Source organism: Panthera uncia, chromosome B1, assembly GCF_023721935.1.
Source record: "Panthera uncia isolate 11264 chromosome B1, Puncia_PCG_1.0, whole genome shotgun sequence".
Lineage (NCBI taxonomy): Eukaryota > Metazoa > Chordata > Mammalia > Carnivora > Felidae > Panthera > Panthera uncia.
In genome coordinates, this window is record NC_064811.1 from 165,691,978 (window position 1) to 165,707,069 (window position 15,092).

At 53.2% G+C, this 15,092-nt stretch overlaps 2 protein-coding genes across 6 annotated transcripts in view; both read left to right on the forward strand.

Moving 5' to 3' along the window:
* Positions 1 to 2,612: 2,612 nt before the first annotated feature.
* SFTPC (surfactant protein C) lies at positions 2,613 to 5,321 on the forward strand. 3 transcript variants are annotated; one of them, XM_049631529.1, is made up of 7 exons: positions 2,616 to 2,711; positions 3,415 to 3,573; positions 3,903 to 4,025; positions 4,280 to 4,390; positions 4,559 to 4,642; positions 4,767 to 4,914; positions 5,115 to 5,321. In XM_049631529.1, exons 1-6 carry the CDS (start codon positions 2,643 to 2,645, stop codon positions 4,902 to 4,904), a joined length of 684 nt encoding a protein of 227 aa, XP_049487486.1. In that variant the 5' UTR covers positions 2,616 to 2,642; the 3' UTR covers positions 4,905 to 4,914; positions 5,115 to 5,321. The 3 variants fall into 3 exon arrangements, with proteins under 3 accessions (XP_049487487.1, XP_049487486.1, XP_049487488.1); XM_049631530.1 differs by lacking the exon at positions 5,115 to 5,321 and having other exon boundaries at positions 2,613 to 2,711; positions 4,767 to 4,915; XM_049631531.1 differs by lacking the exon at positions 4,559 to 4,642 and having other exon boundaries at positions 2,618 to 2,711.
* Positions 5,322 to 5,426: 105 nt separating this feature from the next.
* The window catches only part of BMP1 (bone morphogenetic protein 1), a 44,637-nt gene continuing 34,971 nt past the window's right edge, over positions 5,427 to 15,092 (forward strand). For all 3 annotated transcript variants that reach the window (XM_049631525.1, XM_049631526.1, XM_049631528.1), the window contains exons 1-2: positions 5,427 to 6,472; positions 13,772 to 13,885. In XM_049631525.1, coding sequence (XP_049487482.1) covers positions 6,319 to 6,472; positions 13,772 to 13,885 — 268 coding nt within the window. In that variant the 5' untranslated portion in view covers positions 5,427 to 6,318. The remainder of the gene's footprint in view (positions 6,473 to 13,771; positions 13,886 to 15,092) is intronic.

A 15,092-nucleotide genomic window follows, 5' to 3' on the forward strand; every position in this document is an offset into this window, starting at 1 on the left:
TGAAATTTGAGGGCAACGTTCTTTCCCCAATTGCTGAACAGGCAAAAACAAGTGTGTGTGTGTGTGTGTGGGGGGGACCATAAAGCTTGTGAGAATTACAGCCCAAGGGCAGCCTGCAGGGGAGACTGAGGACCTGAGAGAGCAGAGGCTTCTTTCCAACAGAGATTCCTTTCCCCGCACCAGCTGATGACGGCAAGCCCTACACACAGCGCCTGCTCAGAACAAGCTCCACAGCTGGACCATGCGGCCCCCTGAGATGCCCACAGGGACCCCGAGATGCTTGCAGTCCTCCTTGGCTCTCCTGCTGGCCTCCTGCCCACCTGGCTTAGGCCCAGTGCATGTGAGTCAGCCAATCAATCCCAGCGTTGCCTGGACAACCAGGGGCGGGCAGGGGTGGGCACTGCAGGCAGCTGTCTCCTACATCTGGCACCTGCACACAGCCAGCCGAGGCTACACACAGTTGAGAGGAGGATGCTTCCCCCTCCTTCCTGGACCCCTCCCTCCTTCACTCCTCCTAGGACATTTGCTGTGAGAGGTTTTGGCAAATACTTAAAGGGGTAGTTGGGGCTATTGGAGGATGGTGGGAGCAAACACCCTTCCCTTCCCTCTCTCCTTCCCTGAGCTTCTCAGGCACTCTCAGCTCAGATGCCATGCTGTTGTGCAACCTGGAGGCTGAAGGCCCTCCAGCTGGAGAGAGGGTCCTTGTGGGGAAGGGCAACCTGCCAGTGCTGGAGAGCTGGGGGTCAGCTCATGACTGAATGGTAGGGCCAAGGTGTGGAGGGAGCCCCCAGGGCAGGGACAGGAACTGGGGTGAAGTGTTGGAGGTAAAGTGTCAGGAGGACAAGGGAGTTAAGCCTAGAGGAGTGAGAGTGGGGCTCTGACTTACACACTTATGGAAGTTCCAAGGTAAAGGCACTGACTATAGAGACCACTTGGCCTGGCAAGTGGAGGGGAACCCAAGAGAAAGGATGCAGCCATTAGTAGATTTGGTTTAGTACAACAAAGCAAAAGAAGTGGCTTTGAGGAAGGAGGTAAAGGGACAGAAGGGAGAAATAGAAGGTCCAGAAAGTGGATTATACTGGAATGAGTAGCATTCCCAAGGCAAATTTAGGATCCGAGGGTATAAAAAGAGGAACACAGAGGAATAGGGTCATAGGCAGCACCAAGCAGATGAGATTCAAGGAAGAGGGGATTGGGACCCCATCAGTCACCACACCCATCCCTGTGCAAGGCTGCTGAGGTATAAGAAAGAACTGTCAGGTGTGGAATCTGCTATCAAAAGCCCTCAACTTGATCTCTGAAAATGGTTACTATTCACTTGATGCAGAAAACCCACAAAATCATTCAAATCAAGAGGTTCAAATCTTCACATTCATTTTAAGAACACTCATGAAACTTCCCAGGTCATTAAGGGCATATCTATCTGAAAAGCCACCAAGTATCTGAAGGATGTCACTTTATAGAAGCAATGTGTGCCATTCCATCATCATAATGGTGGAGCTGATAGGTGTGTCCAGGCCAAATGGTGGGGCTGCGCACAGGGTCAGTGGCCTAAAAGGAGTGCTGGATTTTTACTGCACTTGCTTGAACATGTAGAGAATAATGCTGAACTTAAGGGTTTAGAGGTACATTCTCTGGTCATCGAGCACATCCAGGTGAACAAAGCCCCCAAAATGAGCCACTAAATTTACAGGGTTCATGGTGAGATTAATCCCAGCATGAGCTCTCCTTGCCACACTGAGATAATCCTTACTGAAACAGAGCAGATTGTTGCCAAACCAGATGAGGTTGCACAGATGAGAAAGATATCCCAGAAGAAACTGGAGAAACAACAGTATATGACCGGGGAATAAATTCAGCATAGAATAAATGGAAATGAAAGTAAAAGCGGTGGGGGGGGGGGGGGGGGATGGCCTTCAGTTTACAAACAAGCCCAAAGCAAAGAAGGAAGAAACCACACATTAGTGGGTATGAATTTATAGCCAGAGGGGACAGAGTTTTCAGAATTAGGAAAAGAATGACCAGGGGCAAGTCTGAGGTTAGGTAGCAGATGTGCTGGAAGGGGCCAGGCAGGTGGCATACTTGAATTGAAAACGTGAGGTTCTCAGAGAAATGGCCATATATGGACCCCCACAAGGGATGCCAAAGCACAACCTGCCTTCAGCATTGCCTTTCTGGGTCCATAGGCACTGCCTCCTCACTCCTGTTCCTGGAGTTCATCCCTATGCATGAGAGAAATTCTCTTGGGAAATGTGGTGGACTCCCCATTGGGTTAGACCCCTGGCTGCCTGAGAGGTTCAAGCTGGCAGAAGAACAGGGAAAGCCACAAGACTGCAGGGGCAGGTGCCAGCAAGAAAGGCGGCCAATGCCAGGAAGACACCCACAGTGAGAGGCGCAGATTACCCAAGGGCAAATTTGCTCAGTGTGCCCAGCTTCGCTCTTGCCGGGGCCAAGAGGACTCATGTGCCACGGCCAAGAGCCCTTAGGCGCTCTTGCAGCTGGCTTCTCCGGACATCAGTTCTGGAGGGCCAGGAACAAACAGGCTTCAAGGTCAAGGGCTTGGCTGGCAGAAGGGGCTTGGATCCTTCACCTCTGTCCCCTCTCCCTACTAGCACATATAAGATGCTAGTCACACTTAGGGGATGAGAGGGGAAGGCGTCTGCAGCAAGATGGATGTGGGCAGCAAGGAGGTTTTGATTGAGAGCCCGCCGGTGAGTGTGACCGTGTGTGTATACGTGTGTGTGAGCTGGGCCCTGCTTCATCCAACCTCTCTGGGACTGTTTCCTCATCCAAATTCATTCATTTAACTAACCCATGACTGTGCTAAGTTAGGGCAGGGACACCAACCACCAAGGCACAGTCCTTCGGGGAGACAGATGTGGCAGCCAATAATTCCAATGTGAGGGGCTGAGAGCCACCACAGTGGTCAGTAGAAAGGGCTATAGAGAGTGCTGTGTAAGCAGCCACTATTTGGGAAGTCACAGGAAGCTTTGTAGAGAAAATGACATTTGAACTGGCTCTGGAAAAATAGGTAGGAGCTCACTAGGTGGAAGAGGCAGACATTGTAGGAAGAAGGGGGTAGTATGTGTAAAGGCAGGGAGGTGTGAGAGATCGTGGATTATTTGGGGGAACAGAGAGGGACTGGGCATGGCCGGGGTGCCAGGGGTCTGGAGGAAACAGCAGATGAGACTAGCAAAGCAGACTCTCTTGGGTCTCTTCATGGTAGACTTCACATCTAAGCATTTCTGTTGGAATCCAGGCCACCTCTTCCAAGAAGCCTTCTCTGATCTCACCCTCTTCTGCATGTCCATAGCATTGGTGTCCAGCTGTGGGAGGGTATCCAGCTTGTGCAGGGAGAAGAAGGGCCAACTTCATGATCTCACACCTATCTCCCTGCCTGCCTCACCATGTCAGGACTACTCAGCAGCTCCCCGGGGCCGGTTCAGCATCCCCTGCTGCCCTGTGAACCTCAAACGCCTCCTCATCATCGTCGTGGTGGTAGTCCTTGTGGTCGTGGTGATTGTAGGGGCCCTGCTAATGGGTCTTCACATGAGCCAGAAACACACCGAGATGGTGAGCAGGCCTGGGATGGAGTGGGCAGTGGACACAGGACATGCCAAACAGAGTGGCTGAATGGGCTGGGTAGACAATGAATGGTCCAAGGGGACCAGAGGGGAGGAGGCAAGGGTGCCTCAATAAAGGACAGAAGCACCTGGTGGCAAATGGGGCTTGGGTTTTTGCACCAGGCCTGTTGCTGGTATGGCAGCCTGTTCTTTCCAAGCTCTCTGAGCTATCAGGGAAGAAGGGATTGCATTTGAGTAAAGCGGGCTGAGAGTGGACATGGGTGCCAAAGGGATGAGTGGGGAAAGAGAAATGTCAGTCCATCCTATGCCCTCCCCCAGGTCCTAGAGATGAGCATTGGGGGACCAGAAGCCCAGCAGCGCCTGGCCCTGAGTGAGCGTGTGGGTACCACTGCCACCTTCTCCATCGGCTCCACTGGCATTGTAGTGTATGACTACCAGCGGGTGGGTATACCTGGACCGCCTGATGCTGGGGACGGGGGGCCAATGACGAGACTTTGCTAGACCCACCCAGCTGTGCCATTTCATGCATATCCATCTCTCCGCAGCCCCTAGCTCTTTTGCTTGCCCAGGCTGATCCCCAGATTCCAATATGACTGCCTTTGGTGCCTAACCTAGAGGGAGATAGCCCAGGATCAGGGTTAGGGAGTGAGTAAGGCAGGGCCTTTCTGAATGAACCCTGGGGTTTCTGTCCTCAGCTCCTGATTGCCTATAAGCCAGCCCCAGGAACCTGTTGCTACATCATGAAGATGGCTCCAGAGAACATCCCAAGTCTTGAGGCTCTCACCAGAAAGTTCCAGAACTTCCAGGTGGGTGTGTGAGTGAGGAGGAATAAGTTGTCCCCCTCCCAGGGCTGCTCCGAGAAGCATTTGAGATGACAGCTATTTGTCACCTGTAGAGCGCTGCTCCTTGTGGGCTGCCAGGTGAGTGCCCCTCTCCAGACTCACCTGTGTCACACCTTCCCTCCTATTCCCCAGCCCCGCCCTGATGCCAAGCTGCTGGCCTCAGCTGAGCCTCACCACTTGGGGGCTTCTGACTCCAGCACAGCCCCCTCTTTACTGGTAAGGAAACCAAGGCTTTTAGGAGGCTCAGAGAGATGGTCTCACGTGCCTGAGGTCCCACAATAAGGGTCACAGGTGGAACAAAAACTCAGTTCCCAGGCTCAAAATCAGGTGCTCTTTCCAGGTCAAGCCTGCAGTGTCTACCTCTAAGCTGGGCCAGGAGGAGGTCCGTGATGCTGGCTCAGCATCCTCTGTGGACCTGGACTTCCTGGGCACCACTGTGAGCACCCTGTGTGGCGAGGTGCCCCTCTACTACATCTAGAACCCCTCAGGTGAGCAGGTGTGACTGCCAGGGCACTGAGCAGCTGTGGCCCAGGAAGGCTTGGGCTACCTCCCCATGTCAGCTGACCAAGCAACAGGGAGGATCCACTGAAGTCAGGTCATCTAGGGAGCTCAGGGGAGGGAAGGTTCATAGATACCTCCCCCCAGTCTCTCTCCCTCTCATAATAAACAGTGTTTCTTTGCTTCTCAGGGCCTGTGGACACCCCAAATGGACAGGAAAGATCCATGAGCAAAGGGTCTTTTGCAGAGACGCAGGAAGCTGCTCCTGCCCACACCACAGGGACTGGTGCTGGAGAAATGGGAGCTGTGGGGAGAGGGGGGAACGGGCAGCGGAGATGCTCCTGGGGCCAGGGGGCTACTACCATGAAAGAATAAAGCAACCCGATTGAAAAACGAAGGGTGAGCCTTTTCTATCTCCCACACCCTCTCGCTCCCGCTCTTGGTGGGTGGGTCAGGGGAAGGGTAGGACCTTGGGGAAGCAATGGGGGTTTCCCCTTCCCACTTCGTCCAGGAGTGATGCGGGGGCGGGGGGCAGTGGCGAGGGGACTAGGCAATCCACGGGCTTGAGGCGCCCCCCAGTGGTGTCTCCCGAGGGAGGGAGAGAGACAGAGACAGCCAGACACCGAAAGACTGAACTAGAGAGACAGGGACCGCGATGGGAGAGAGCTAGGGTCGGAAAAAGGCAGAGACCAAGAGAGGCGGGCGGAGAAACGCAGTCAGAGACCGAGGGGGCAGAGGCGAGCTGAAGCCCGGGAGAGACCTGACAGCGTGTCCCGCTGCCCGGGACGGGGCTCGGGCCCGGCGCCCACGGGACCAGCCGCCACTAGAGGGCACCTCGCGGGAGCGGCCGTCGGCCGGGCACCCCGGGGCCCGGCGCCCCCTCCCCGGCCTCGCCGCCCCGCGCCCCGGGCGGCCGAGCCCCCTCCCGGGGCGGGCCGGCTCTCCGCGGTCCCCGCCCCCGGCTGGCGCGCGGCCCGATCTGGCAGTGCGCTGTCCGGGACCCGAGGGAGGCCGAGCTCCAGGCGAAAACCCGCCCTCCAGCGAGCTCATTTCCCTAAAAAGGGGGGAGGGGGAGGGAGGGAGGAGAGAAGGAAAGAGGGAAAGAAGGGAAAGGAGCGGAGAAGGCTGGAGGCTCAGGAAGAGAGCCGAGGAGCCCCGCAGGAGAGGGGGCGGGAGACAGGAAGGAGGGGGGCGAGGACAGGGAAGGGGGAGAGGTAGAGACGCGCGAGGGGGGGGGGGTGGGTAGCGCGGGGAGGGAGCGCGCGGGCGAGCGGAGGGGAGCGCCCTCCCCTCGCCGCCAGTCCTCCGCTTCCCCTCTCGCCGGCTCCCGCGTCCGGGCGCGACCCGCCGCCGCCACCGCACCCGCCGCCACCGCCGCCGCCGCGCCCTCCAGCATGCCCGGCGTGGCCCGCCTGCCGCTGCCGCTGCTGCTCTGGCTGCTGCTGCTCGCGCGCCCGGGCGGGCCACTGGACTTGGCCGACTACACCTATGACCTGGGGGAGGAGGAGGACTCGGAGCCCGTCAACTACAAAGACCCCTGCAAGGCGGGTAGGCGCCCCCCACCCCGCCGACCCGCAGGGGCGCCGGGGCCGGGGAGCGAGCAGGCCCGGCGGGGAGGCGCGGGCTGCTTAGGGTTTGGGGTTGGGGGAGGACAGTCCAGTGTGGGAAGCCGGGAGCTGCCTGGTTGGCAATGCAGTGGGGAACAAAAGAAAGAGGGAGAGAGGGAGGGGGAAGTTTGGGGGACTTTTAGGACTGAAGTTTTGCTGCTATTTGTGGAAGCTGCTGCCGCTGCCTCCTCTTCCCAGAGGATTCCTGGGGAAAGCTCTTTGGGTCCAGGGAGAAACCTGCGGCCAAGGAGGCTTTTCCTCCTGCAGGAAACTTTTCTGGCCAAACTCCCGTGTGTGTGTGTGTGTGTGTGTGTGTGTGTGTGTGTGTGTGTGTCTGTGTGTGTGTCTGTGTGTGTGTGTGCCCGCGTGCACTTTTCCCTTCTCCCCCATCTCAAGCTTCAGGACATTGGTGTTTTCCAGCCAGTCTGGGCTGCCCCCAGGCTGCACATCTGTCTGCCCAGGGGGTGCGGGAGGCCTGCATCTCTGAGCAGCAAGTCTCCTGAGGCCCCCACCCAGCCAAGAGAAAGAAGAAAGTCTTTCAAGGGATCCTCTGAAATCATGCTCCCTGGGTATCCCATGTGTCACCCCACCAAACACAGCAACCTTCTGGGACAGAGGAGACAGCTGTCAAAGTTAGAGAAGCCAGCCAGGGAGGGGGAATTACCTCTGCCCTTATGTGCCAGAGAGACCTAACAAGGCCAAGTTAGGGTGGAAAGGAGAAAAACACAGAGAACTCAAATACTGTATATCAGCTCTCTCAGTCCACAGACACTGGAGGCTAATTAGCTGAGGTCAGGGCCCTGGAGTGTGTGTTTGCGTGTGTGTTTTCTTTGTCCATGAAGACCCCAAGTAACCCCTTCACTCCTGCTGGGCCCAGAGGGGTCCTGCCCCTGGAGTGACCAGATGGCCAGGCACACAGGCCGTTTGCCTAATCAGATGACCCTGAACAGGCTGCCTGGGACAAGAGAACACACAGGGCATAAGATGTCAGAACCTGTCCTCAACTTCCTGCCTCTGATTTCAGCCTGTCTCCAAATAGCCAGGGCCAGGGGCAGTGGCACAGTCCCTAAGGTTCTAGGAGTGCCTGTATGTGGCATAAGAGGTTGGGTCACTCTAGTCCTAACCCTGGGCTCCCCACTTTGGGTGAATGGATCACAGTAAGCGGCAAAGTAGGAGACCCTTCTTCCAGTGGGAGGAGCAGAAGCCAAATCTCTCAGCCCTTCTTCTCCACCCCCTCTGGATTGTGGGTGACCCAGACATTAGCCATCATCTTTCTCCCTGGGCTTGGGGTGGGCATGAGGCTAAGCAGATAGAGCTTGGCCTTTGAAGGCAGGCCGACCTAAGCTGTCAATCCTGGACCCACAGCTCATTAGCTCTACTGGCTGGCGGATGTTAATTATCATCTCTGAACTTGGCTTTTCTCACCTGTAAAATGGAACTGATAATACGTCTCTCTGTAGAGTTGGTGGTAAGGATTAAATATGAGAACATATATAAAACACTTATTAGAGATTAACACACAGTAAGCACTTAATAAATGTTTGCTGCCTACTCCCCTGTGTTCTGTGCCTCACACTCTCGTTTCATTATTTTTTCTGAGGAATGGGCTTGGTTTTCAGGAAAAGGAAGTGTTCTCCCTGTCTCTGTCCTTGTATTACTTGTTTATTCTACTGGTCTACATGTACTGAATGCTAATATGTGCCTGGCCCTGGGCTTGATGTTGTGGGAGATACAGAAAAGTGTAAGACATGGCCCTTGCCCTCAGTGAGCTTCCAGTCCAGTAGGCGCATAAGACGTGTAAACAACAGCACAAACCACAATGCGTTATGTGCCACCTTGGAAGGAAAGGACTTAAAGGCTCAAGGAGCCTCTTGTCCCTCTGCAGTCCCAGTGGTGACGGTGGCAGAGAAACAGTGATCACAGCAGGCTGGGAAGGTTGGGGAGGGGGTCCTCATGCAGGAGGCAAGGCCTTAAAGAATGGGTAGGAAGTCACTCTGATGTATTTCACTCCTGGTTGGAATTGGAGTGATTTTTGGAAGAGGCAGCAGGAGGCTGAGGGCTCTATCCCCAGTCTCGGATTTCATGCTAGGGTGGGGCTGGCTGAGTTGGAACTTCAAACAAGGGCTCTGGAGAAAGCTCTGCACCAGGGTGAAGTGAGGCTGGTGGGGAGCTGGGCCAGGCCTGGGGGGTGGCCGAGAGGGCCCGAAAGCCTGACAAGGCCAAGATTTAGCGTCAGATCAGGTTTCCCTCTTGGGTGCGACTAGTGCAGCCTTGCGTACCTTTGCCCTGACTCCCTAAGGCCCCACACTGACACCCTCAGCCTTAGGTCCCTAGGCTCTTTTCTCTATGTTGCTGTGTCCTCTTGCCCTCTCTGAGCTCTGGTGGTAGGTGTACCTGGATTTACCTCCTTTGGATGCACCTGATATGTCTGCTTCCCTCTTCTCCCTTGACCCTCTCCATCTCTCTCCTTTTCTCCTCGCACACAGAGAACCAAGAATGAAAGCCCTGTTCACTCCCCTGGCTCACCTGTGATCTTTTCAGGATAACCAGGCCCCTTCATTTGAGATTACCTCTTGCAGTTACTGTCAGACTTAGGGCAAAATTGAGGGAAGTAAGGAAAAATTAAGACCCTTGATACCCTGGAGAGTTTCCTGGATCTTCTGGGCAACACCAGAACAATAGGCGGGAAGCCAAATTGGTCTATGTGTGTGCTGATTGCTGGTCCCACCAAGCTTGCACTCTGGTGTGCAGGCTGTCAAATGCAAATATGAACTCTGTCTCTCTGTCTCTCTCATTCTCTCCCCCTTGCCCAGGGAGATTGCAAGTCAGCCCTGACTTCTTGTATGTTAGGATGCCAAACCATCAAGGTGGAGGGGGGGTCCTTCCCTGAGATTCCCAGCTCTGTTTGGTGCCCCAGGAGACTTGGCCATGACCCTCAGGACTCTGGGAGAGACCCAGGAGGCAGGAATTGGGACATAGTTGCTCCCATAAGCAGAGAAACACATGGGGACTACCCTTGAACCAGTGAGGACCTTCCTTTTACCTCAACTTGCATCCCAGAGGTTTGCTTTTAGGAGGTGAGGTATGGGGGTAGCTTACCAACCCTCATCACTATCCTCAGCCCAGGGCCTTGTGGCCCAGATTTGGACTTCAAGGGGCCTTAGAGGAGTAGGTCACAAGCTCCGGAAGTTGAGAAGCAATCCCTTCTCTTGCCAGACCACATTCCCCCTCCAGACACTCTGAATGAGTCACCCACCCACCTATGCCCCTGCTCCCTGAGTCACCTTCTCTTTTAGGTGCCCCAAGGGAGGAGGAAAAGACAGTCTCCCTGGGCTCCAGATGGAGGGGAACCATGGGACTCCCCAGAAGAAGGAGCTCTCAAGAATTTTAGTTTCTCTAGAGATCTGGGGAGAAGATATTAGGGGAGGACAGGGAGAGAGTAGAATGTGTCACTCAGGCCACTAAGGACTTCCTAAGGGTATCCAGAGGAATCAGTTAATCTCTCTGTCTCTTTCTCTCTGTCTGCACCCCCCATCCATTTTTAAGGTCACCCTTCTCCTTTTGGGGGTATGGCCTGTGGAATGTGCACATGCAATTATTTGTATGTTTGAACACACTACGGCTTACACAGGAAAGTAGTAAGGGTGGTGTCTGGGCACATTTATGGGTGCACCTCTGCTTTATGAGCAAGTCTCTTCAACTGTGCATATGGGTACTCCTGAGTACATGTAAGGATGCATGCAAATACTCACCTGTATCTAAGCATACAGCTGTGATTAAGTATGTTCTCCCCAGCTAGAAGCTTGCATTTATGTGATAGGACATGCGTATACCCGGTACACATGGCATTGGGGCTCCATCACACCAGTGAGGGTCCTCTCCCTCTCCCCAGAAGGGGATGCCTTGCAACACCCTGTGGGGAGGAGACTCTGGAGTCAAGAAGCCTACCTACAGGATGGGCATATGAAGTCCACCTCACTCTTTTTCCTCTCCTGCTCCCAGCCTGGCAGTGGAGCAGCCACGATTGCTCCTGGCTGGTTTACAGCCGGAAAACAAAACAAACTTTTGATCCTGTGTTGAAAACAACTACTACTCTGACCCTGACCTCAGGGCTTCCTTCCTGGTAAGGGTTAGGGGGGAGGTGTCCTGGACTTTCCAGCATCCAGATTCCCTAGCTTCCCCATGAGGGAATCCCAAATGGGCAGGGCCTTCAGGCTCAGCTCCTGGCCAGAAGGCTCTCCTGCCCACCCTTTGTCTCCCCACCCCCACTCTGTTCCCACACATTCTTCAGTCATGACATCCCCACCACAGGACTCCGGCTCTGCAGAAGAGCTCTGCGGCCAGCCTAGGGCCTTCCCGCCTTCCACTTGCCCTGCTCCCTGCTCCCTTCCCCCACTGTCCTGGTTTCACAGGCCAGCACAGTTCTGTGGCCTCTGTACTTGGAATTCGAGGTTCTACTTCTGAGCACTCCAGGGCTTCCCTCAGCTGGGAGGCCAATGTGGGTGAACCAATGTGCCCTTGGAAAGTAGAGAGCAGATTATGAGCTTATGGGGCTGTTATTGGAGTAATATTAACAGTAGTCATTTAGTGGGTACTTACTGTGCTCCACACTCTGTGCTAGGTGCTTTATTTACATGCCTTATTTCATGCAGTAATTCTAGGAGACAGATTCCATTGTTAGCTTCTTTTTATGTAGGAGAAAATTGAGGTTTAGTAGAGCTTATATGACATGTCAGCTAATATTAGCCAAGCTAGGATTCAAAGACAGGTCTAACTACAAAGACTTTGCTTTTTGCTGCTGTGTGCAGAGACGAGTCTAAATATCCAGCCACATGTGTATATGATAATGCCCACGGGCACGTGAGCTTGGAGGTACTCGTGTCTGTGCAAAGGTGTGGGGTTATTCATGTGGCATGAGTGTACCTGTCTGAATGTTGGTGTGCAGGAAGCCATCACTGCCTCCTTGGAGTGTCCCTCTGATCCTATGATCTTTGCATGTCAGCTAAGAAATATCTTCTGTTGCTGTCCCACCAGTTCCTGAGCCAAGGCCACCAAGGGCGACATTTTACAGAAAAGAATATTGCTCGTGTGGTGGAAGAGATTCTGGGCCAGTTACCAGCTGGTGACCTTGGGCAACTCATTTCCTTTCTTAAGCCCAAGTGTTCTAATCACTAAAGTCGGGGAGGTGGGCTGGAATCTAGCCACTCAGTTCTCTCTCCAGCAATTTGTAATTGTACACGCCCAGGCAAATGCAGAGATGGAGTGTGGCTTAACAGGCACGTGCCGAGTGGGCCAGGATTAAGTGAATCCATTAATGAGAAAGCACTTTGTCAACTAGGAAGCACAACATCGATTTCAACATTAACATAAGGTGTCATTATTGCTACCATTACTGGCTTCATGGGTTTGGAGCTTGCAGTTAGTTTGTGTGTGTTGGAGCTTGTGCGTGTGTGTTTTTTTAGAACACGTGGTTTATGACTGTATTTTTGTGTGTGGATGTGTGTGTCCGAGTGAGTGTCTATCTTTGTGTATATGGCTCCACAGAGGTAATGAACTTGAGTGCAATGAATGCCAGACTAGGAATCAGGAGGCCTGGGTTATGAATCCAGCCTCTCCGATGACTAGCAGTGTGGGAGACCATTTCCCTTCTGAGCCTCAGTTTTCATATCTGTAAAATGGAAGGCTGGCCTAGATAACTGCTAGAGGGACTCCCACGTTCTGTTGATCCAGGTGAAGGTCCCATCAGAGTACATATCTACGGGCATGTGTTTGCAGGCCTAAAGACTACTGATGTGACACTTCACTCGAATAAATGTTCTGGAGTGCCTTCTACCTACAAGGGTGGTGTGGGCGCTGCTGGGGGAGGGGGCATCTCTGTGACTCACATAGCTCTGTGTTTGAGGGCATGGCTGTGGATGTCACCAAATGTCTGTAGGATCACTAACCCATGTGGCTGATTCTCTGTGTGATGAAGTGTGTGTGTGTGTCCACCCAGCGGGCCATCTGGGGAGGAGAAACCTGTGTGCAAGGCCTCAAGGTTAAAATAATTTGTGTAATGCTGCCGCCAGGCCTGTGTAGCACTCAGGATGAGAAGCAGATGTTGCCATGGGTGGAGCTTCAGGGAAGCTGCTCTGTGCCCCACCTCCATCCAGCTCACCCTCCCGCCTCCCCAGCCCAGCTCAGCATGAAGCTCGCCTCTGAGCTCCTTCCAGAGTACTCAGCTTCCTCTTGCTCCCAGCTTCTCGAAAGGCAGGCAGATTGTTTAGCTCATCTCTCCAGAAACATCTCTCCCCAGGTCCAGAAATCAAAATGCCTATTCAGGGGGCTCTATTCCCCCAGGCCTTTCTTCCTCCAGAGAGGAGACCCTGAGACTCAGAATAGGAATCGCTTGAGAACCGTTAAACTTTTTCCTTCTAGCTGGGCAGCTCCCATTAAGTGTCCTGGTTTCCCTGATAGGCCTATCTGCTCCAATTTTTGTTCACGGCCTCCCCTCAATTTAATTGAAACGGCATTTGTTGAGTGAATACCATAGGCTCAGAGCAGTGCCAAGGTTATGGGCCCACAGAGTAGATGCTCTATCATCTCACCCCCTTCTGTTTTCTTCATAGCATTCATCACTGTCTGGAATTCTTGAGTTCAGTGTTTATTTAGTTATGTATTGTTGAAGGTTAGCTCTATGTGAGCAGAGACCTCTTTTTTTTTTTAAGTTTATTTATTTATTTTGAGAGAGAAAGAAAGAGAGAGAGAGAAGAAGAAGAGAGGGAGAGAACACAAGCAGGGGAGGGGCAGAAAGAGAGAAAGAGAGAATCGCAAGCAGGCTCCTTGTTGTCAGTTCGGGGCTCGATCTCACGACCATCATGAGGTCACGACCTGACCCGAATCAAGAGTCAGATGCTTAACCGACTGAGTCACCCAGGTATTCCAAGCAGGAACCTCTTCTATCTTGCTAATAACTCAAGTGGTACCTGGCTTACTAAATATTTGCCACAGAGCGATGGGAAAAGTGACATGATCATGTCTTCCTCTGGTAGGGAGCGTGTATCAGCTTTGCTAAATTCCCAACTTAGAAGTGAGCACGAGTCTCCCCCGGGATCCTCAAATCCAGTCCCCTATGACCCCCTTCCTCAGAAGGCATTTGAAGACAGATGTTGCTATGGGGGTAGGGGTGGTACCCATGGGGTTGGAACTGTCAGTGCTGGGTAGGAGGATTAACTTCCCAGGCCTCATCTTTTCTCTCTAGCTGCCTTCCTTGGGGACATCGCCCTGGATGAGGAGGACCTGAGGGCCTTCCAGGTGCAGCAGGCTGAGGACCTCAGGCAGCGTGCAACCCACAGGTCTTCCATCAAAACTACAGGTACTCTGGGTACAGGCGGGCCCTTCTATGTCCCAGAAATGGGTTCCAGAATTAGAGAAACAAGCAACTTCCCTGTTTCCCAACCAGGCCCTCTCAGGACAGAGGCTATGAGCTTGAACCCAGCATAATGGCTTGTCTTCCCTTGGGATATCTTTGTCCCTTCCCCAGAGGAGCAGCAAGTATAGACATACCCAGGAGCAAAGAACTGACATTCTTTTTGCTTACAGTTTACAAAGTACTTTCACCAGCATTACCTAACTTTTCCCTAACCACCTTCAAAGGTAGATGTAGGACAAGTCCCGCATTGCAGATCCAGAAACTAAGACTCATGGAGATAACGTGACTCATTCAAGATCACATAGCTGGTCAGTGGCAGTGCTGGGACAGGAACCCAAGCCTTCTCACTCCAAATCTGATGCTCTTTGCTCAACACTCCAATCCCTCCCAGCTTCTCCTCATGTTCCCACTTTGCAAGCTTTTATACTTCCTTCAAAGCCCATCTCAAGAGCTTCTCTGATGAAATCTTCTCTGATCATCCCCCAGGCATGGTTATCCATCCATTTTCTGTGCTCTGTCTGCTCTCTGTTTACAGTATTAGTATCTCACTCATGGAACCATGTTTCAATGATTTTTTTTATATGTCTATCTCCCCAGCTGGACTCAAAGCTCTTCAAGGTCAGGGATGGGTCCTTCTTATCCCTAGGTGTGGCCCAAGCACCTAGCAACCCACCTGGCACTTATGAATGGGTAAGAGAATAGGAAGAATGAGTGCCTGGGCTGGTTTAGTTCTGTCCAGCTTTGTCACTGCTCAGGAACATGGTGCTGCCCACAGGGAGCCCTCCCATTGACAAAGGATAGGGATTCTCATCCAGAGCTCATTCTGCACACACTCTGGTGGTTGTCCTGTCCAGCATGAGAGAGGATCTTGGCATGGGCAGCCATGGAGTAAAGGTCATACTTCCCAGAGAGGAGCTGGCATTGGAGGGGAACATAGTGGCCTGATGACTAGCAAGGCTTACTTGGCCTGAGAGGGGACCAGCAGACATGGTTCAAGCAAAATGGAGGAACTGGAGCATGTGGGCCTGCCACTAACTCACTAGGTGACTTTGGGCAAATCTTTGGCTTTAGTTTCCTTATCTGTCAAATAATACACAGTGACACTTGCACAGTGCATCCCAGAGAGCTACTGTGTCAAATGAGAACATAT

Coding starts and splice junctions, on each gene's coding strand:
- SFTPC (XM_049631530.1), top strand. CDS start 2,643: ATGAGAGGGGAAGGCGTCTGCAGCAAGATGGATGTGGGCAGCAAGGAG. Junction 4,026..4,279: donor TAGTGTATGACTACCAGCGG/GTGGGTATACCT, acceptor TTCTGTCCTCAG/CTCCTGATTGCCTATAAGCC. Junction 4,391..4,558: donor GAAAGTTCCAGAACTTCCAG/GTGGGTGTGTGA, acceptor CCTATTCCCCAG/CCCCGCCCTGATGCCAAGCT.